General features: G+C 38.5%; 1 protein-coding gene across 3 annotated transcripts; it reads left to right on the plus strand.

Annotated features, from left to right (window-relative positions):
* Nucleotides 1-291: 291 nt before the first annotated feature.
* On the plus strand, nt 292-21,794 carry LOC124041830 (protein canopy-1-like). Of its 3 annotated transcripts, XM_046359889.1 has the most exons (7): nt 292-413; nt 522-624; nt 7,068-7,170; nt 9,960-10,075; nt 13,683-13,892; nt 14,803-14,899; nt 15,789-21,794. In XM_046359889.1, exons 3-7 carry the CDS (start codon nt 7,077-7,079, stop codon nt 15,827-15,829), a joined length of 558 nt encoding a protein of 185 aa, XP_046215845.1. In that variant the 5' UTR covers nt 292-413; nt 522-624; nt 7,068-7,076; the 3' UTR covers nt 15,830-21,794. The 3 variants fall into 3 exon arrangements, with proteins under 3 accessions (XP_046215845.1, XP_046215844.1, XP_046215846.1); XM_046359888.1 differs by lacking the exon at nt 292-413 and having other exon boundaries at nt 422-624; XM_046359890.1 differs by lacking the exons at nt 292-413; nt 522-624 and adding an exon at nt 758-868.
* The last annotated feature ends 72 nt before the right edge of the window (nt 21,795-21,866 follow it).

Consider the following 21,866-nt stretch of genomic DNA (forward strand, 5'->3'; position numbering starts at 1 on the left):
CTTAACATTACTTTTCTGGCCCAACCTTCTCTTTATTTTCAAATCTCCTTTCGCAGATTTTCTCTTATTGAATTAAATTCAGAAACTGTCCTTTTTGCCTCCTTGGATTCACGTCGACTTTTTCTGCCCGGTCAGTTATAACCGCGAAGACTGCGGGTTATGAGTCAACCCGCGCATCACTAGCTAATGACTCACTCACAAGCATCAATTTAAAGTTATCTCAAAAGCATGCGATTGTTTGGTCGATCTGGAACACACCTCAGAGCAACTAGACGCCAGTGTTCTCAGCATGTACATTCAAGAGGCAGCGTTCAGTCATTGGCTATAATGTGCTGAGTTTACACAATACTATTGGCTCACTCAGATGTCATTGTTGTTTCCTAGCTGAACGTGGCAACTCCTGGAACAAGCATGTAAGTATGCAATGTCAGTAGACTAAGGTAGATGATCATGTTTCATTCAAAACAGATGAAGAGCAAAAAAAGAACTTCACTTTAGCCGTTTGTTTTATGTTCAATCAGAATCCACAACGTTGTCTCAGGGGTCTGAAGTCCGAATTCACCGATATAGCCCACGGTCCTGAAAAGTTGTTCCCCATTCTCACTCACCTGACCGTTGAAACAGGTAAGTTCACGTCTAGCCAAGGGTCTATTGCAAGCTAGTCGCCTATTATGCTTCTGACTGATGGAATTGTTAGTTCATGTCGGGATAGCATTTGGTCTGTCTTCATAATGTTTTTACCCTACGTAGGCTACATGAAAAAAGGCTGCCCGACAACTTTATTTTGTTTCTCTATGCTGCATTCAACGCAGTCAACGTATTTTGACGCTTTCAAAACGCCGACTGGACGCCAGTGACATGTTGATCAGTATGTATGGACCACATCGCTTGCGTCGCAAAATAAACATTACACATTAATGTTATTTAATCATTGCACCCACAATGCTCGCGCGCGTCTGCGTGACCGCTCGCGGGCGTGCATGTTTATTTTGACCAACACCAGACGCGATCAGGACACGCAGGTTGAAATATCAAAACTCTGAACCAACTATATTAATTTGGGGACAGGTCACAACGACACATGGTTGATGATATTACAAGATATTATCTAGCGTGTCCTGCGTTGCATATAATCTGACTGAGCATACAAGCATCTAAGTATCTGACTGAGCGGTGGTAGGCAGAAGCAGGCATGTAAACATTCATTCAAACGTTGTCATTATTACAAATAAATAAATAAAATAATAAATAATCTGCCGATTGTGATTTTTTTTTAAACGCCGATACCGTTAGCGATTTATTGGGGGACCAAAAAAGCTGATGCCGATTAATCGGCCAATTTTTATTTTTTTATTTGTAATAATGACAATTACAACAATACTGAATGAACACTTATTTTAACTTAATATAATACATCAATAAATTCAATTTAGCCTAAAGTAAATAATGAAACATGTTCAATTTGGTTTAAATAATGCAAAAACAAAGTGTTGGAGAAGAGAGTAAAAGTGCAATATGTGCCATGTAAGAAAGCTAACATTTCAGTTCCTTGCTCAGAACATGAGAACATATGAAAGCTGGTGGTTCCTTTTAACATGAGTCTTCAATATTCCCAGGTAAGAAGTTTTAGATTGTAGTTATTATAGGACTATTACCCTCTATACCATTTGTATTTCATTAACCTTTGACTATTAGATGTTCTTATAGGCACTTTAGTATTGCCAGTGTAACAGTGTAGTTTCCGTCCCTCTCCTCGCTCCTCCCTGGGCTCGAACCAGCAACACAACGACAACAGCCACCATCAAAGCAGCGTTACCCATGCAGAGCAAGGGGAACAACAACTAGAAGGCTCAGAGCGAGTGATGTTTGAAACGCTATTAGCGCACGCTAACTAGCGAGACATTTCACCTCGGTTACACCAGCCTCAGCTCGGGAGTTGATAGGCTTGAAGTCATAAACAGCGCAATGCTTGATGCACAACGAAGAGCGGCTGGCAAAACGCACGAAAGTGCTGTTTGAATGAATGTTTACGCGCCTACTTCTGCCTACCACCGCTCAGTCAGATCCTTAGATACTTGTATGTTTGTATGCTCAGTCAGATTATATGCAACACAGGACACACTAGATAATATCTAGGCCCTAAGAATTGCCAAAGACTCCAGTCACACAAGTTATAGACTGTTCTTTCTGCTACCACACAGCAAGCGGTACCGGAGCACCAAGTCTAGGTCCAAAAGGTCCAAAACAGCTTCTACAATTAATCAAATGGCCACCTGAACTATTTGCCTTTCCTTTTTTTACGCTGTTGGTACTCGCTGTTTATTATCTATGCATAGTCACTTTACCCCTACCTACATGTACAAATTACCTCAACTACCCTGTATCCCCGCATGTTGATCCTCAAACCTGGAGCCCCACAAGGGTGCGTACTCCACCCCCTCCTGTACTCCCTGTTCACCCATGCCTGTGTGGCCAAGCACGCCTCCAACGCAATAAACAAGTTTGCAGACGTCACAAGAGTAGTAAGCTTGATTACCAACAACAACAACGAGGCCCTGGGAGTGTGGTGCCAGGAAAATAACTTATCACTCAACATCAACAAAACAAAGGAGATGATCGTGGACTAAAGCAAACAGCAGAGGGAGCATCCATCCATTCACATCAACAGGACAGCAGTGGAGAAGGTGGGAAGTTTTAAGTTGCTCGGCGTACACATCACTGACAAACTGAAATGGTCCACCCACACAGACAATGTGGTGAAGAAGGCACAACAGCACCTCTTCAACCCCGGGAGGCTGAATACATTTGTCTTGTCACTTAAAACCCTCACAAACTTTTATAGATGCACAATTGAGAGCATCTTGTCAGGCTGTATCACCGCCTGGTACAGCAACTGCACCGCCCACAACCACAGGGCTCTCCAGAGGGTGGTGCGGTCTGCGCAACGCATCACTGGGGGCCAACTACCTGCCCTCCAGGACACCTACAGCACCCGATGTCACAGGAAGGCCAAAAAGATCATCAAGGACGACAACCATCCGAGCCACTGCCTGTTCACCATCATTCCGAAGGCGAGGTCAGTACAGGTGCATCAAAGCTGGGACCGAGAGACTGAAAGAAGCTGTTTATCTCAAGGCCATCAGACTGTTAAATAGCCATCACTAGCACAGAGAGGCTGCTGCCTGCATACACAGATTTTAAATGATTGGCCACTTTATTAAATGGAACACAAGTCACTTTTATAATGTTACAATGATGTTTGCATATCTTGCATTACTCATCTCCTATGTATATACTGTATTCTATACTATTCTACTGTATCTTCGTCTATGCCGCTCTGACATTGCTCGTCCATATACAGTGCCTTTCGAAAGTATTCGGCCCCCTTGAATTTTGCGACCTTTTTCCACATTTCAGGCTTCAAACATAAAGATATAAAACTGTATTTTTTTGTGAAGAATCAACAACAAGTGGGACACAATCATGAAGTGGAACTACATTTATTGGATATTTCAAACTTTTTTAACAAATCAAAAACGGAAAAATTGGGCGTGCAAAATTATTCAGCCCCCTTAAGTTAATACTTTGTAGCGCCACCTTTTGCTGCGATTACAGCTGTAAGTCGCTTGGGGTATGTCTCTATTAGTTTTGCACATCGAGAGACTGAATTTTTTTCCCATTCCTCCTTGCAAAACAGCTCGAGCTCAGTGAGGTTGGATGGAGAGCATTTGTGAACAGCAGTTTTCAGTTCTTTCCACAGATTCTCGATTGGATTCAGGTCTGGACTTTGACTTGGCCATTCTAACACCTGGATATGTTTATTTTTGAACCATTCCATTGTAGATTTTGCTTTATGTTTTGGATCATTGTCTTGTTGGAAGACAAATCTCCGTCCCAGTCTCAGGTCTTTTGCAGACTCCATCAGGTTTTCTTCCAGAATGGTCCTGTATTTGGCTCCATCCATCTTCCCATCAATTTTAACCATCTTCCCTGTCCCTGCTGAAGAAAACCAGGCCCAAACCATGATGCTGCCGCCACCATGTTTGACAGTGGGGATGGTGTGTTCAGGGTGATGAGCTGTGTTGCTTTTACGCCAAACATAATGTTTTGCATTGTTGCCAAAAAGTTCCATTTTGGTTTCATCTGACCAGAGCACCTTCTTCCACATGTTTGGTGTCTCCCAGGTGGCTTGTGGCAAACTTTAAACAACACTTTTTATGGATATCTTTAAGAAATGGCTTTCTTCTTGCCACTCTTCCATAAAGGCCAGATTTGTGCAATATACGACTGATTGTTGTCCTATGGACAGAGTCTCCCACCTCAGCTGTAGATCTCTGCAGTTCATCCAGAGTGATCATGGGCCTCTGATCAGAGATGCAGCCAAGTCTTCTCCTTGTATGAGCTGAAAGTTTAGAGGGACGGCCAGGTCTTGGTAGATTTGCAGTGATCTGATACTCCTTCCATTTCAATATTATCGCTTGCACAGTGCTCCTTGGGATGTTTAAAGCTTGGGAAATCTTTTTGTATCCAAATCCGGTTTTAAACTTCTTCACAACAGTACCTCGGACCTGCCTGGTGTGTTCCTTGTTCTTCATGATGCTCTCTGCGCTTTTAACGGACCTCTGAGACTATCACAGTGCAGGTGCATTTATACGGAGACTTGATTACACACAGGTGGATTGTATTTATCATCATTAGTCATTTAGGTCAACATCGGATCATTCAGAGATCCTCACTGAACTTCTGGAGAGAGTTTGCTGCACTGAAAGTAAAGGGCCTGAATAATTTTGCACGCCCAATTTTTCAGTTTTTGATTTGTTAAAAAAGTTTGAAATATCCAATAAATGTCGTTTCACTTCATGATTGTGTCCCACTTGTTGTTGATTCTTCACAAAAAAATACAGTTTTATATCTTTATGTTTGAAGCCTGAAATGTGGCAAAAGGTCGCAAAGTTCAAGGGGGCCGAATACTTTCGCAAGGCACTGTATTTATATATTCTTAATTCCATTCCTTACTTAGATTTGTGTGTATTGGGTATATGTTTTCGAATTGTTGGATATTATTTGTTAGATATTGCTGCACTGTCAGAACTAGAAGCACCACCATTTCGCTACACCCGCAATGTGTGTAACTTTTATTTAACTAGGCAAGTCAGTTAAGAACAAATTCTTCTTTACAATGACGGCCTACCGCGGCCAAACCCGGATGACGCTGGGCCAATTGTGCGCCGCACTATGGGACACCTAATCACGGCCAGATGTGATAGAGCCTGAAAAACACGTATATGTGACCGATTTTATTTTATTTGACTCTGTACCGGTACCCCCTGTATATAGCCTCATTTTTGTTATTTTATTGTGTTACTTTTTATTATTTATAAAAACAAATGTTTTACTTTAGTTTAAAAATATTTTTTTAACTCTATTTTCTTAACTGCATTGTTGGTTAAGGGCTTGTAAGTAAGCATTTCACGGTAAGGTCTACCTACACCTGTTGTATTCGGTGCATGTGACAAATAACCATTTTATTTTATTTGGTATTCAGTATTTGTTTACATCCATGGCCACTCTATTCCGGTGCCGCTATTTTTCAATAGCCGGCTTTTCACTACCAGCTTGAAGTTGTTGACTAAGTTCTGTTTGAATATTTTGTCTAAAGATGACACAACTTGGCCAAGTTGTGGCCAACCTCTGACACACTTGTGGAGAGGCAGTCAGTTTTGTGGCCATGTTTAAACCTACTTATACTCGGCCTCTGTACAATTATACCCCTTCACAGATGGAGTAACACATTGAAGCGTTACACATTCTTTTTTTTATGTCTAGACAGTTTGTGAAAATCTTTTCTTTATTTTTTAAAAAACATTTTCTTTCTTAAAACCTGTTAAGGATGATGCGAATTTTCGCAGCTTTTTGTTAAAAATCGCGCAACATTTCAAAGTCCTGCTACTCATGCCAGGAATATAGTATATGCATATGATAAGTATGTGTGTATAGAAAACACTCTGAAGTCTCTAAAACTGGTTAAATCGTGTCTGTGGCTATTACATAATGTGTTTAGGAGTAAAAATCCCTGGTAAAACTGATCACCAAAAACACCAAAAGAATATTCATCCGCCATTCAATGTATTGTCTAAGGCGAAGGAAACTAAATGAGGATCCCTTGAAAACACCTACAGCTTCCACACGATGTCGCCAGTCCTGGCATTAAAAGTTTGCTTTATACTTGGTGCTATGACATTTTGGCCTTTCCTGTTTTAGTCTCTCCACAGTATGTTGTGAAAATGGAAAACATGGACGGTGATTTCAAGACTTGCTGCTATCGAATACAGATCGGCCCGTGATCAATTGTATAGATTATTAACGTTTATTAATACCTAAAGTTGGTTTAGAAAAGTAGTTTGAAGTGATTTGTAAAAGTTTATAGGAAACTTTTGTAATTTTTAAAAGTGATGTTGCGTCTTGGAAAAGGGCATTTTCCTGGATCAGACCGGCTTCCAGCAAATGACATTTTGGCTATACAATGACGGATTTAATCGGGAAAAAGACCCAATTGTGATGTTTATGGGACATATAGGAGTGCCAACAAAGAAGCTAGTCAAAGGTAATGAATGTTTTATATTTTATTTCTGCGTTTTGGGTAGCGCCGGCTACCGCAAAATCTGTTGTTTAGGTGACGTTGCGGTATTTAGGGGGGAGCATGCTATCAGATAATAGCTTCTCATGCTTTCGCCGAAAAGCATTTTACAAATCTGACTTGGTGGCTAGATTCACAACGAGTGTAGCTTTAATTCAGTACCTTTCATGTGTGTTTTAATGAAAGTTTGAGTTTTATCAAAAACTATAGGTGGCGCTCTTGAAATTTCCGCTGATTTGATCCCGACAGCGGAACCAAATCCCTAACAAGTTTTAAGAAAGGCAACTTTTACAGTTATTTGCCTCCCAACTTGATTTCAGAATATGACTTGCTATATAGACTGTGGGAGGCTGAATGGCAAATACCTTTTTTGTATTCGTATAATGAATTGGCTTTTCTTGCTTGCTTTATACATATCTCTTTCCCTCAGGCAACAAACATGGCATCATGGATTATACAAATGGCCTTGATGGCAATGAGTATCTTAATCGAAACTACAGAAGGGAAAAAAGACAAGGTGCTGTATTGTTCAGGTAAATTGTGATGTTTATTCGTCCAGTTGGTCCTTTTTTATCTATTAGATATGGGGTTTTCAGGATGTACATGTAATGCAATAGTTATTGATAGTAAATGCAGACTATAGATTTGCATAGTGAACAAGTATTGTCATAAAATATAAACTTTTGTGAAAGTTGAGTCACGCAAACTAAAGTCTTGTAAGCTCGTTTCATGTCATTTGACCTGCCAGGGCAGCAGTTTCCTATTCTAGATTTGATAATTTTCTTGATTATCAACCGTTTCGTTTTTTAACCTTTGCTAAACACAATTTACACGTACAATTCTGGACAATCATTTTATTTGTCAAAATATTTAGAAGTGTTTTTTTGGTACAGTTTGTAATTATTTCTGTTGAATTTCAAAAGTGTACGAATGACAGAGACAAGTTACAATGATCTTTATCTAAAAATAAAGAAGGATCACTATGGAAACATTTACTCATAATTCAACTTTTTCAGTTAATACATAGTTTTAGTAATTTTATTTTACAAAGCCAAATTGAACTTGGTGAAAGGCAGCTCATCACATGGCCATTTTCTTTCTGTGAACACTACAGCGACACCAACACTACAGTCTTACCAAACCTTGGAGTCATCCTTGCATGACTATGTAACACTTGTCAAGCTACCAATACAAAGTCTCAGCACGGTACGCCATTAGTGTATCCTACTGTGCGTCATAGTATCGATGACATTTTAAGGACTGTTAGAAGCCCTCCAGTCATACAGTCTGACATCTGGCATGAAAATCCTGTACAATTCTTAGTGAAGCATTACCCCCAATTGTAGATCAGATTTTTTTTTTTTTAAACCACAACGACCACAGCCTCGGTTTTTAATTAAAGAGTGACTGGATGCTATCTAACTTACCATTCTCATGGTTAAAAGGTTAATGTACTTTGGTGTTGATATAATTTATATACATTTTATTTGGACCTCGTCAAAGGACGAGGCTTTAACACTTTTTACAGCAGTAAAATACATACTCATTGAATTGAGCTTTGCTTGATCGTAACACTTAATCATTGAAATGGTCTTGAAAAAAATGTAATGGATAGCTGAATAGAGAGTGTGGAATGTGGACACATAAGGAGATATCAGTATACAAAATAGTATTGCATGGCTCTAGTCATGTTTTTGCATTTCCTTTGATGCTTTTGTGAGTATTAAGACTTTTGTTAAATGAAAAAGTAACACAAGTAGCATTTTAGTAACATTTTATTAAACTGTTATCATATTTTGAGCTATATACTGTATGTTTTCTTATCAACAGTTCTATAAATGTAATTGCTTATTTACTTGTGTTTCTAGTAGTATCTCAATGTTGCTGTCATTCTGTTAATCATCCATCTGTCAAGCTTATTTCATTTGAACAGTTTTACTTTTCTTTACCTGTGGGCATACTATGGATCTACAGTTGAAGTAGGAAGTTTACATACACCTTAGCCAAATACATTTAAACTCAGTTTTTCACAATTCCTGACGTCTAATCCTAGTAAAAATTCCCTGTTAGAATCACCACTTTATTTACAGAATTTGAAATGTCAGAATAATAGTAGAGAGTGATTGATTTATTGTTTTTTAATTGTATTTCTTTCATCACATTCCCAGTGGGTCAGAAGTTTACATACACTCAATTAGTATTTGGTAGCATTGCCTTAATTGTTTAACTTGAGTCAAATTTTTCGGGTAGCCTTCCACAAGCTTCCCACAATAAGTTGGGTGAATTTTGTCCCATTCCTCCTGACAGAGCTGGTGTAACCGAGTCAGGTTTTGTAGGCCTCCTTGCTCACACACGCCTTTTCAGTTCTATCCACATATTTTCTATAGTCTTGAGGTCAGGGCTTTGTGATGGCCACTCCAATACCTTGACTTTGTTGTCCTAAGCCATTTTGCCAGAACTTTGGAAGTATACTTGGGTCACTGTCCATTTGGAAGACTCATTTGCGACCAAGCTTTAACTTCCTGACTGATGTCTTGAGATTTTGCTTCAATATATCCACATAGTTTTCCTTCCTCGTGATCTCACCTATTTTGTGAAGTGCACCACTCCCTCCTGCAGCAAAGCACCCCCACAAAATGATGCTGCCACCTCCGTGCTCCACGGTTGGGATGGTGTTCTTTGGCCTGCAAGCCTCCTCCTTTTTCATCCAAACATAATGATGGTCATTTTGGCCAAACAGTTCTATTTTTGTTTCATCAGACCAGAGGACATTTCTTCAAGAAGTACGATCTTTGTCCCCATGTGCAGTTGCAAACTGTAGTCTGGCTTTTTTATGGCGGTTTTGGAGCAGTGGCTTCTTCCTTGCTGAGCGGCCTTTCAGGTTATGTCTATATAGGACTGGTTTTACTGTGGATATAGATAGGCTTTGAAATACATCCACAGGTACACCTCCAATTGACTCAAATTATGTCAATTAGCCTATCAAAAGCTTCTAAGGCCTTGACATCATTTTCTGGAATTTTCCAAGCATTTTAAAGGCACAGTCAACTTAGTGTACGTAAACTTCTGACGCACTGGAATTGTGATACAGTGAGTTATAAGTTAAATAATCTGTCTGTAAACAATTTATTTGTAAAATTACTTGTGTCATGCACAAAGTAGATGTCCTAACTGACTTGCCAAAACCATAGTGTTTTTAACAGGAAATTTGTGGATTGAAAAAGGAGTTTTAATGACTCCAACCTAAGTGTATGTAAACTTCTGACTTCAACTGTATATATCCCTAACCTATATTGTTCTAACCTATATCTGTTTCTTTTAGCATGCAGGGCTATTGTTGATGAGCTCAATTATTCAATCAGTCAGATTGATCCGAAGAAGACCATCAATGTGGGAGCCTTCAGACTCAAGCCTGATGGGAGCCTGACTGATAAAAAGGTAGCTACCTAAGTAAAAGCTTGTTGCCAAAGTGCACTCCGCTGAAGCCAAACATCTCATAGTACACACACGGCTATTGATTGAACTTCCTAGAAATAAAATATTTTATGAATTTAGAGATTGGATAGATGCATCATTCATATAGAATGCAAATTTATACCTAAAATACTTGACAAAACTTAGGCTAGGCCTAGTGGGTTTTATAGTAGTTCCTGGTTTCCTGTAGCCTCGCAAGCCACCTGATCTCGTGAGCTCACATGAATGTTCGCTGCACAGCGGTAATTGTCTGGTCGATTTCCTGAATCTCGTACCTTGAGAAATGGAATTTAGTGTATTGTGAAATATCCCGGCAGAAGAAAATAAGAAAAGTAACATCAGTATGTAACTTCATGTCAGTTTGTGTCATTGTAAGCATTGGTAAATGCTTTATCACCGTGTTTCACCTACATTTCCAAAATCAGAAGCTTTGCTTATTGGTTAACCCTCTAGAAATTCAAACCACGGTCTTCTCCTCTTTTCCTAACCAAGCATTGTTGTAGTGTGAAGAGGTCATGCCTGGTGGTGTTCCAGTGTCATATCCTAGTGTCCAGGGACTGTCATTAGCTGGTCAGCTCACCTATTGATCTCAGGGGTTAATTCCGTTTTGATGATAATTGATAGCAAATAACATGCTGTTTATTTACCTCTGGCTGCTTCATGTTTTCCTCTTCCCCTTAAGTTAACTTTCAAGTAAAAGGGATTATGACATATTTCCTAATATGACAACTCCAGTTCTCTCATTCATATTGGTTTGAATGTAATCAAACATACTATTATAAACATTTGACTTGTCTTGGTCTTCTCTTGCCATCAAGTTGTCTCGTTCCTTCCTGTTCATTATGCTCAATCTATGGATCAACTGTGTATGTCATATTCACAGACTCTCATTAAGTGTTTTCTAAAAGAGGATTCATTTGAAAAATGCTAATTACAGTTTGTATACCCATGTGAGTCTTGTTCATATTCCATTTTGTTTGCCCTCAAGCTGTGGGAGTGTGCCTCTGCATTACCCCTCTTGTTGTTAGTAGAGAGAGAGAGTGTATGAATGCAATGATATAGTGCAAATGAATGTCCGTAAGAGAAGAGTTAAGTAATGACTTAAGTAGTTTGGTATTACAGTGCTCTGAACAATGAGCACACTGACTTTTAAAGGGGCAATCAGCAGTTGCTACGTCCACGTTTTGGATTTATAAATTAATGATATGTACCCATTTGATTCTTGAAAAATATAACAAAAATGCCTCATGAGCTTAGTTGAACTGTCGTAACTCATCAGAACCCCAAATAAAAGCATGTTTTACTCCAATGTTTAGAAACAAAGTAAATATAAGCAAACACTGTTTATCCTCAACATGGTTAAAACTATAATTTTGATATCATGGATGGTCAGACCTTGCATCCATAGGTCTGTTTATATGAATTTGAGTGATTACATTTCTCCAGCCCCATCTCTTAGTTTTTTACTTAATCAGTGGTGGGGAAACGCTTTGTTATTGTTTCAACTGATGATTAGCCCTTTAAGTGAAACGGCCAACAGACAGTGATGGCTGATCAACTTCTGTACTAACAGCCCTATTGAAGTGTAGGCCTACCTGTTGCGCTAATCAATGGCTTGTTTTGACTTCTGAGCATAAATCAAAGAAACCCTCCCCCACCGCACTGGCTTTTGACCCTGTCTGAATCAAGGAGGGAGGGGTGTCCAAGCTTAGATTCCATCATACGAGATTAGCTGGTCTTAAGTCTCCTTTGCTCTCCAGCAACCAGTGGGGCTCCCTGAAGGCAAGGTTCACACCACAATGTTAAACCTACAACAATGAATCATTAAGCCAAAGACATTGAACTTAATTGAATAAGTTGATGGAAGTTGTTAATGTCTTACCTTTGTCTTAGCTTTTTCTGTACACACACACATGTATTTATTATTTATTTATTTGTTTTCTTCATTCATTTATTCATTCTCAATTAATGGCTTTTAATTATTCTGGTTGGACCATAGAGAGAAATTGTTGTCACTCTTCATTAAATTCCATTTCTGGATTGTCATGATAAAGGTACATACTGTGGCAATCGCTTTTCTGAAGACTATAACAACATTACACATTGTTGTAAATGGTGGCATTACTAGATTCTAGTTTTTATGAATTTGTGTTTTTCATTGGTCCATATTATTCTCACAAGAAATTGAAAGCCCCTTTCCTCAGTGTTACAATAATGGCTGGTTTTCAAATGGGAATTCAATGGAAGATAGCATCCCTGAGAAGCCTTTTCTCTACCAGGCCTGCCTAGTCCCCTCCTCATTCTTCAGGAAATGTGTGATTGACTGGTCCCTTTCAAATCCCTCATACTGGTAAGGAAGGAATTTAATTCCACAACATTTTCAGGATTGCTTGATAAGGTTCTGCTTTAGGTTGGATTTTTTAATACTGGACATTTTTATTTTTATTTATATATATTTTTTTTACATTTAAAAGGTAGATGTTTCTTTAACATTCTTTAACAACTAAGTCAAGATCTCATCATACATTTTCATAAAATTCACTAATGGTGTAAAATAAAAATATAGAAACTAAGAATATCAAAATTGCATGTTAGCATCTTTAGCCCAATAATTGCTGTTATGGTTGAATGCAGTGCACACTTGAAATTCCACTTTGTTTGTTTTTTGTTTTGCAATAACCTATTAGTTAACAGTTCAGCATTCATGTTGAAGTCGTCAAGCCTTTGTTTTCTTTGATAGACCATCCTCAATATTAACTATTTATCTCTACATTCAACTAGCTTCCTGTCCTTTACATTGAAAAAGGAGAGATGTGTGGCAGGACTCAGGCAGTTCCCTGAAACCTTTTTATCTTATTTGTGAGCAGATGGCAGTGAGCCATGGAAGCCCCTTTGTGTCACTAAGAGTCAGATATAAAAAAAAGGAGGAGGGGGAAATGCGTCTGTAATGTAATCAGTGGGTCCGGAAGGGTCCATACTGAGGATGAAAGGGGACAATAGGGTCAGGGATATATCTACATTGCACAAAATCCAGTTCATCTGCAATATGCCTCCCCCTTCCCCTCACCCAGCATCTTTTGACCGGGATTGACAAGGAAAACTTCCTGCTTTGATCATTCGAGGGTGGAGGAGATGAACCACCAAAAGAGACCAAAGGATGAGACTGAACTGTTTACCCTGCACTTGGCTGCTGTTTTGGCCTCCCCCTGCTCCTTAACTCAGCCCCCCTCCCCGGCACTTTCACTGCACCCGGTCACCCTTTCCCCTCTCTCCTTCTGGGGAGGCCACGGGGGCGGGAGCATAGTGCACCTTGACCTGTCTAGACACTACTGCATGTTTTGTTCTGTTTCCAAGGGGAAGGGGTATACTTCTACAGGTTAAATGTCATAGTTCCAGCATAGGGGAAGTAGGGGTTGTTTGTGTGATGGGAATAGTAGTTAGGGGTCACCAACATGACCCAGACGGATCCTAAGCAACGTCATAGAACTGGACTCAATTAAGTTAAATTTAGATTAAACCTGATACATTTTTTTTATATATATATATACTTTTGTGTCTTTTTATCCACCAGGTCCCTCTTGCTAGATCTGAGACCAACTTGAGTGAGCTTCTGGATGGAGTTTGTGGTAGCATGAGTGACTATGCTCTTCATGTGGACCCAGACACCAAGAAAAAGCAATACAAAAGATTTGCTCCAAGAAGTTCTGATGCCGGGGATTTTCCTGATTTTAACAATTTCAAGTTTGATGGCCCAGAGGGATCCAATGCCCTACAATTTGCGGTTAGTTTGGCAATCATTTATTAATTTACTCACATATTAATGTATTTATTTTTATTTTCAGTCATGCTTTCATACATGGTTTCATATAACATTCAGATTAGTATGTGATGTAGCTAAATTATTTCCTATGTTCTGCATGTCCACATACTTTTTCAAGTATTAGTCTTTCAAAAGTCTATTGAAATATTGGTAGCGGTGGGTAACTGCCTCTTATGTTTGGTTAACTGAGGTAAACTTCAATTAGAATTTTGAAAGCACAGAAGTCAATGTTATGCCTTGGTCGTTGATATCACAGTTTCATTCTATCTGAAAATCCAGTTGCGTTCTTAATAATTGGGCCCGTAACTTTTTAAACTGTACGTTGATGTTGTTTTTCCACTTTACTTTAGTTAAGGTATATTGCATGCACCGTAGTCTATAATATAGAAAGACAATAAATATCTGGAAATATGTGTATTAAAGCTTGCATTTTAAATGGTCATTATTATGATTATAATTTGTTTTACAGTTATTACAGTAACATTCAGTGTTGAAGTTTTTCATACGGGAGACGTGCCAGGGGTTAACCCAAAATGCAGACGATAACGTATTTTCCTTTGTTCCTTTACAATTATCTTGAGCTCTTGCATGTAAATTGCACATATTTAAGATCAAGTTAGGCACCACAAGCAAGTAATCTTATGATGCGCAAAGAGGTGTGTGTGGAATCGCTAACTTGGAATCGTGTTGCCTATCTATGTTACATGAGTCATCCAAGATGGCTGAACAGCATGGCGAGAGGAAAAATGGCAGTCTCACTCACTGCTGTGCCCACTATTGTGTGAAACTACATGCTTGTGAACCTCTCATGTGCAGAGGACCTGGTGTGCTGTCTGTTGTGTGGTAACCTATCCCCTCTCTTCTGTTACAGTGTGAAAGCATTGTGGAGGAATTTGAAGATGATATCATCTCTCTTTTTGCCAAAGAGACAGACCATGTGGTCGACAAGTTATGCAATGAAGTATCAGGTACGGTTTCAGACATGTTGTGGTTTCTCACTCACCAGGCCTCCTGTTTGCCCCTTTCTGCATAGATACTAACTAGAACTGTTATTACTCACATTATTACCCAAATGTATAACAACATTGGGTTTTGATTAGCTTTTTTATATTAATTTATTTAAATTACTTACAATGATTATTTGTTCATAGAAAATAGTATCTGGGTGTTTGGGCTTTGGAGAGCTTTGATTTGTAAAGAATAGAGTACAGATGCCCTGAGAATTCTCAATTTGGATATCGTAACATTTTAATATCGCAATTTTTCATGGCGCTACCCATAACATGTTTAGATGAGTACCGTGTGTGCCTACCAGGGAATACAAACATGACCACTTGTTTATTATGCATCCTAAAATAGAATATGATAATGGATACATACAGACAATTACCATTTAAAACAACTCTATTTGTAGTGTCATGATTTCCCCCTTACGTAACTATCGTCTTTGATCCGCCATTTTGTTTCAACCCTGTTAACTGACGGTTCTGAAACAGAGCAGCGTAACATTTTTAGCAGTTTGTTTTTGAATCGGTATAGAGTCGCGGAGGATGATGTTGTGAATTTATATGACACTGATACTCTATTAGATGAGCAAAATAGCCATTTTTGTTTAACAAGATTGCGGTTGTAGGCCGATAGTTTGAATGTGCTACGTGAAGTATGAGTTATTTGGAATTTATCATCCGAATAGAAACCACCTCGTATGTTTGTCAATATGATGTAGTTTGTTTTTCTGCGAGTGTCATTGCAGTAAATGGTGTGTCACATACTGGATGTCTGCAAATATTGATAGTTATTTTCAGCAGGCCAACTGACAAGATGGCGGTCTAATATTTGTCAATATTTCATTTTCAGATCACTGTAAAGGCACAAAATTCCAGAGTGGCGAACTATAGTTTTACATGCGTCTCTGCTGCGGGTGATTGGACCAGTTTAGATATATATATTTCAAATGAAGAAATAATGCTTGAAGGATATTGTGTCAATCAAGTTGCATTCTTTTAAATAAAGTTTTCTATTTTAAATGGGGATGCTCGTATAATGTCAGATACACAGAATTGTATCATGAGATAGAAAGTCAGGTTTGTTTCTTTAGGTAATCCTAGTAGGCCTAATTTCTTTAAAATGCAGGAGGAAGAAGTGGCACTCAAAATAATAACATGGGTGTAAAAAATGAAAAAGCTAAGTTTGAATGTGCTGTACTCAGCTGTTAGAGACTGAGGAGGCCGCCATGTGAAAAAAAGATGGCGTGGCAACCTACAGACAATGTCAAAGTGAGCTGGATCAGCAATTTTTGTCTATTTAGCTAAACAGTTCTAGAATTGTTTGTAATGTTATAGAATTCCAACTCTCTTGATTATCCAGACCTGTTCTTGGTCCAGAAGTCCACCGTTGGAGATGGTGGATTTCTGCATGGCAGATTGCATTTGATTTGCACGAGGAATTCTTAGATGGAGGGAGTTGATTCTTGATTTTTAAATGGGCAGTCACTTTACGTCCCGTCATCTGCAACAATTGAATTCGTCGTGGTATCATTTTAAACCTTTGAGCTTTAAAATCTGTGCGAGTATGTCAAATGTTATAACAATTTATCCTAAAAAATGTATCCTCCCCCAAAAAATACACCTGTTTTGCTTGATCTTATTTTTAGATGTTTTGTATTTTGTTATTTGAACTTTACGTTTGATGTTATGACCAATTCTTTAAAAGGATATAGATCAGAATAGACCTGGGATGTTCTATTTATCGTTATCACATCAATTTGGGCAATTTATCACAATATTAATTTTTGTCCATATTGCCCAGCTTTAGATCAGAACATGTGAAAAATGAATCCAACGGGATCTCCCTCTATCAGTGAATTTGCAATGTTACCAAATGTTTGCAGTGGGGGGAAAAACCTTCATGAGAGCCTTAATAGTTATACATTGGCCTGATATAACCACCTCCCTATAACACAAATTAGTCTAAGTGCCTAAATCAAGTAAATTATCGTCCCAATTGTGATAACACTCATATCTCAGAGCACACCGGTTGTAAATTCACCTACAGATTGAACACTTTCTCCAGAGGAGATGTCTTTGTGCTATATATGCCAGGAAAAAGCTCAACTTCATGGACAATGTTCACTTTTCATATAATGACCCTCACAGCTTCATCATATAATGACAATTTGGGGGGGTTTATGATCTAAATATTTTAATTTCAAGGGAAATAATTGATCATTTTGGTACAGTTTTACACAAAATGTATCTATACTTTTTTGTGGAAATATTTGGGTCAGTTTTTGAAAAACATGTCAGACCTTTGGCCAAAGAACAAATGCATGGGTCAAGCTTTCACTGGCTACATGTGACAAATGAAACCCTATGAACCAGACTAGTTGAATACAAACAAGATACAATATATAATTTTCATTACCATCAGGAATTACAGCATTTCCCCCATACTGCACTTCCAGTTCTTTCAAAACAAAAGTCTTCAACTTGTTGCATTTTCCTTTACATTGTGTGTTGGGAGTTTGTTCTGGTTTAAGAAAGTGTAAGCTTTTCTTTGTGTGTATAGCGTCTCTGAGTGTCTAGGGCTTGAGCTTAACTTCATGATAGATCAAGGGCTACCAAGGTGCAGTTGGCAAGGGGCTCAAAGTGGCAGGACAAACTGGACCACTAAATGCTCATTTTTTATGCATGTTAGTTCCTTTGCAGTATGCTGAGTGGACTGTTGGAGGGGGTTTCTCAGATGAAATGCAACCCTCACACAGGTAATGGGAACTATATGATAAACTATTTGTACAATTTCACAAATGTAATTTCAATGGTCCAGGAAGACCATCTCATTCAGAAATGTTGTGAAAGTGAATCTTTCCCTTTGTCTCTATAAAGTTCAGTCACTGAGCTGCGGCATTAACTTGTATTCTAACAAGATTAAAATATATTTGTCCTGGAGATTAGCATACTTAAGTCCTCTTTTGCCTTTTTGGTAGTGGCAGTGTGCTTTGATCTGTGTTGCGTGGCAAGAGCCTAGCTTGGGCCCGGCCATCCGAGTGCCAAGTGTGAAATTGGCCTGATGTCATCCCTATTCTTCACCATATACATCTTTCACCAGCTTAATTATATTTCCGCCACAAAGCCCTAGCTCTTCATTCCATATTCAAGTTTGACTTGGAAGCGTTTAAAAACTATGGATGAATAACTCAGTGGGGGGAAGGGACAGGATGGGTCTTTTGTTTGAGAGACACACGAGGCATCCAATACTTTTCTGATATGTATGTTCTTTTTTAATCAGACTGCCCTTTGCCTCTTCCAATTGGAAGAGGTTACATTTTATGACACAGGATATGTGAACTTATGATAACTAACACGTAGGGCAAGCTATTTATTTAGTTGCCTTTGGGCATTTGAATGTGGACCTTTTTTAGGTCTTGTGACTAGTGGTGGCTGGAGTGGTCAAATAATTTTCAGGTCCAGGCAGGCAATGAAAATGTATTAGAACTTACTATCCAAACTTTAACTTTCACCAACATGAAGAGTTCTCCATGGACTTGTTGTGTACTTGATGCACAGATTTGTCCTGTTGAAGAAAATAAATATATTTCAAAAGATTATTCTCTAATACTACTAACCACCTAGCAATTGTATGAAGTTGGCTTTAGCTAGCACATATAGGTTCCCAATCTCCCTAAACAGAAGTCAACTTGTTGCAATTTCCTAGAAATTGTGTTTTGGGAGTTTATTCTGGTTTAAGAAAGTGTCAGCTTTATGTGTATAGCTGTCTCTGGGTATCTAGGGCTTGAGCTTAACTTCATGACAGATCAAGGGTTACCAAGGTGCTGTTGGCAAGGGGCTCAAAATGGCTGGACAAACTGGACCACTAAATGCTAATTTCCTATGCATGTTAGTTCCTTTGCAGTATGCTGAGTGGACTCCTGGAGGGGGTTTCTCAGAGGAAATGCAACCCTCACACAGGTAATAAGGACTATGATAAACTATTTCTCAAATGTAACTTCAATGGTCCAGGAAGACTATCTAATTCAGAAATGATTTGACCACTTGTGTGTTGTTGATGCTCAGTTGTGTTGTTGATGCTCAGATGCAGAGGTGTCATGCCCATAGGGGGCACGTGCTCCCTCAGATTGGTCCTGTTGTAATACTACTAGCCACCTAGCCGTTTTTTGAAGTTGGCTTTACCTAAGATATCTAGGTTCCCAAACTCATGACTAGCTACCAAGAAGCCATTTCAGGCTATCAATGCTGTTAGAATAGCTAACTTGTTTCATGGTACGTGCCCCAGCATACTGCAAAGGAACTATCTTAGCTGGCATGACTCACATTCCTTTCAATATTTTACCCACGTTAGTGCAGAGAAGCATATTTAATTCTACAAAAAAAATGTAACTACAAGTCAGGAGGATACAGAATAATATGCAGAAAAATACACAATTTTTGACAGATCTTAAATTTAGCCAGTTTGCTACAACAACAAAATAATCCTGCAGCGACAGGAAATGTGGATGAAAATTAATGGAGATTCTTTTGTAAGGGTTGATGTATTTTTGTTAGGGCAAAACAATTCGGACACTTTTAAAGTGGAAATTACACACTTTAGAAGCCTTTTGATACACTACAAATGTGCATTTACTGATGTACAAGAAAATTATCAGCATCAAAATAGTCATCAAACATCTACATCTGTAGACTTAAGCATAATGATTATGGCTCTAGATTTCAGTAAAAAAAATGTACTGCTAAATTCTCAAATTTTGGACTGGGGTGGGGAGGGGCTAGCGTAATTTGTTCCCCATCATATTTTTGAGGTGCTCAATAGACATCATTCATCACTGTTATCGAGAGTTGAGGTACAAGCTTATTGAGGATGGATTTTTTTTAGAACATTTTGATATTTACATAATTTTATGAGACTCCTTTTTAGGGACATTTTGAATTCTGATGTGTAGAAGAAGTGATGGGTTAAAGGAAATGAGCCTCCTGCAGCTGTGACCGAAGGCTTTGACCTTCATCGGGCTCCCGGCCACAGACTCCATTGAGGAACCAACCAAGTTGCTCAGCTCAGCGTCTGAGAGGCACCAGCTTTTCTCAACCCAGAGAGCTCATCAAGTCAGTGACCGTTGGGTGTTACTTCCACATACAAGCTGGGAAAGAATAGAAATGCAGATGAGGTTCTGGGGCATTGAGGAGCAGGTCAATACTGCGAATGGTCCGCACAGATAATTCTCCCTTTTGTGTTTGGATCATTTTCTATTCTTTTTTTTTTTTAAGCATCAGGTAATACTGAGACCGCAGAGTGTTGTAACCTGTATTGGTGACTGAAGTTCAGTCATATTTGATTGCGTTTGAATTGCTTGGTTATGTATGGCAGTTTTGAAATCAACATGAGTATAGTGTATTATGATCATATTGAAAAGGTGTCATTGTGATCTGGATTTGACCAACCTTACTTGGTTGATGTATGTTAGGGGAAATTGATCTTGTTGATAAGAGACTCCGTTACAGGCAGAAACTGGGCATGGGATAGCTCTCAACATTCTGGGTTATTAACTTCTCTGTTTCCAAACGACACAGAAAAGTCTCAATATTCATTTAATGAGGATATGTATCCTATTGAACCTACTAGTTTGAATGTTTCCATAAGCTTTTAATTCCCACTTTGTTATCTGCTGTGGACATGTCTGACCGAGCAAATTATTTCAAGGTAAATGTTATTTGTAGCAACTGAGTGAAGATGCTGTCATGGGATTCCTACAACACTTTGAGATCCTTAAAGAGTTTTGGCACATTTTTAAGCTATTTCTGGGATACAGAAATAATGTGTACAACTGTACTACATTTTGCTGTTGAGATGCTGGGTCTTCATGTTAGGCTCCTAAGCTCTATTCATGACTACTAAGTATAGGTGGCTTGCATTCAGCATAGTGCACCGTTGACTTGAGAAATGGAAATCTGTATTTTGACTTCGCTATGACTTGTGGGGTGGTCACCCGACTACAATTAGGTATACTATGGTGCATATCACTTAGGCTGTCTATAACAGCATGGTGCACCTTGGTGCAAGTTCATGTGTAACTTTTTTTGTGGTCAACATTTCGGTAGTAGTTTTCATTTAGTAAATACATTTTAGACTGTTTGCCTGGTGAAACTAACAGTCATATTTTGCATTGTCATTGGGGACAAGATACTTTCTCTATATACCATACCATGTTTGAATTCTGTTCATTTTTAACATTTAAACTTTTTTTAAGGAACTTGAACTCTGCAAGTAGCCCTATTACAGTAGGCCATTACTAGCATTTAATGTCTATGTAAACACCACTTTAATTGCAGACTGTGAAATAAAGTATAACCATAAGTTTGATGCATGAAATCATGTATTCTTTCAAGGTTTATTTAGCTGAGGACCACCTGCAAATAGCCAATTACACAATGCTGTTTACTCTTTTATGAGAAAACAAGTCCACATATGTCTATTGAGAGCTAGCCCATCCAACTAGCCCAACAGTGAACTCACATCATAGTATATTCCAAAAACTTACCAACTGCTTATTAGAGGAAAATATTTTGAAGTTGCCCTATTGCCCACATTTTGTTCTGTACTGTTTAGCAGAATGAAATTTCCCTTGCTGTCTCATTAACCTTCAAGACAGGCCAGTAATTGTTATGCTAATTGATAGTACATTGTTTCAAAACACATGTGACTTGGCCATATCACATTTATGCCTCAGAAATTATTCCCAGAGTGGATGTTTCTGAATTAACAGTAGGCTATTAGTCAGCCTGTATTTTTAGAGTACTGATTATGTTGTTTATTGTTTATAAGCACAAAAGAAAATAAAGGATTTTAAATTGTGTTAGTATTCTTGTGGTTTATTTACGTACAGTTAAATACACAGTTATGATACAAATTATTTACATTTGTCTG

Source organism: Oncorhynchus gorbuscha, linkage group LG08, assembly GCF_021184085.1.
Source record: "Oncorhynchus gorbuscha isolate QuinsamMale2020 ecotype Even-year linkage group LG08, OgorEven_v1.0, whole genome shotgun sequence".
Classification (NCBI taxonomy): domain Eukaryota; kingdom Metazoa; phylum Chordata; class Actinopteri; order Salmoniformes; family Salmonidae; genus Oncorhynchus; species Oncorhynchus gorbuscha.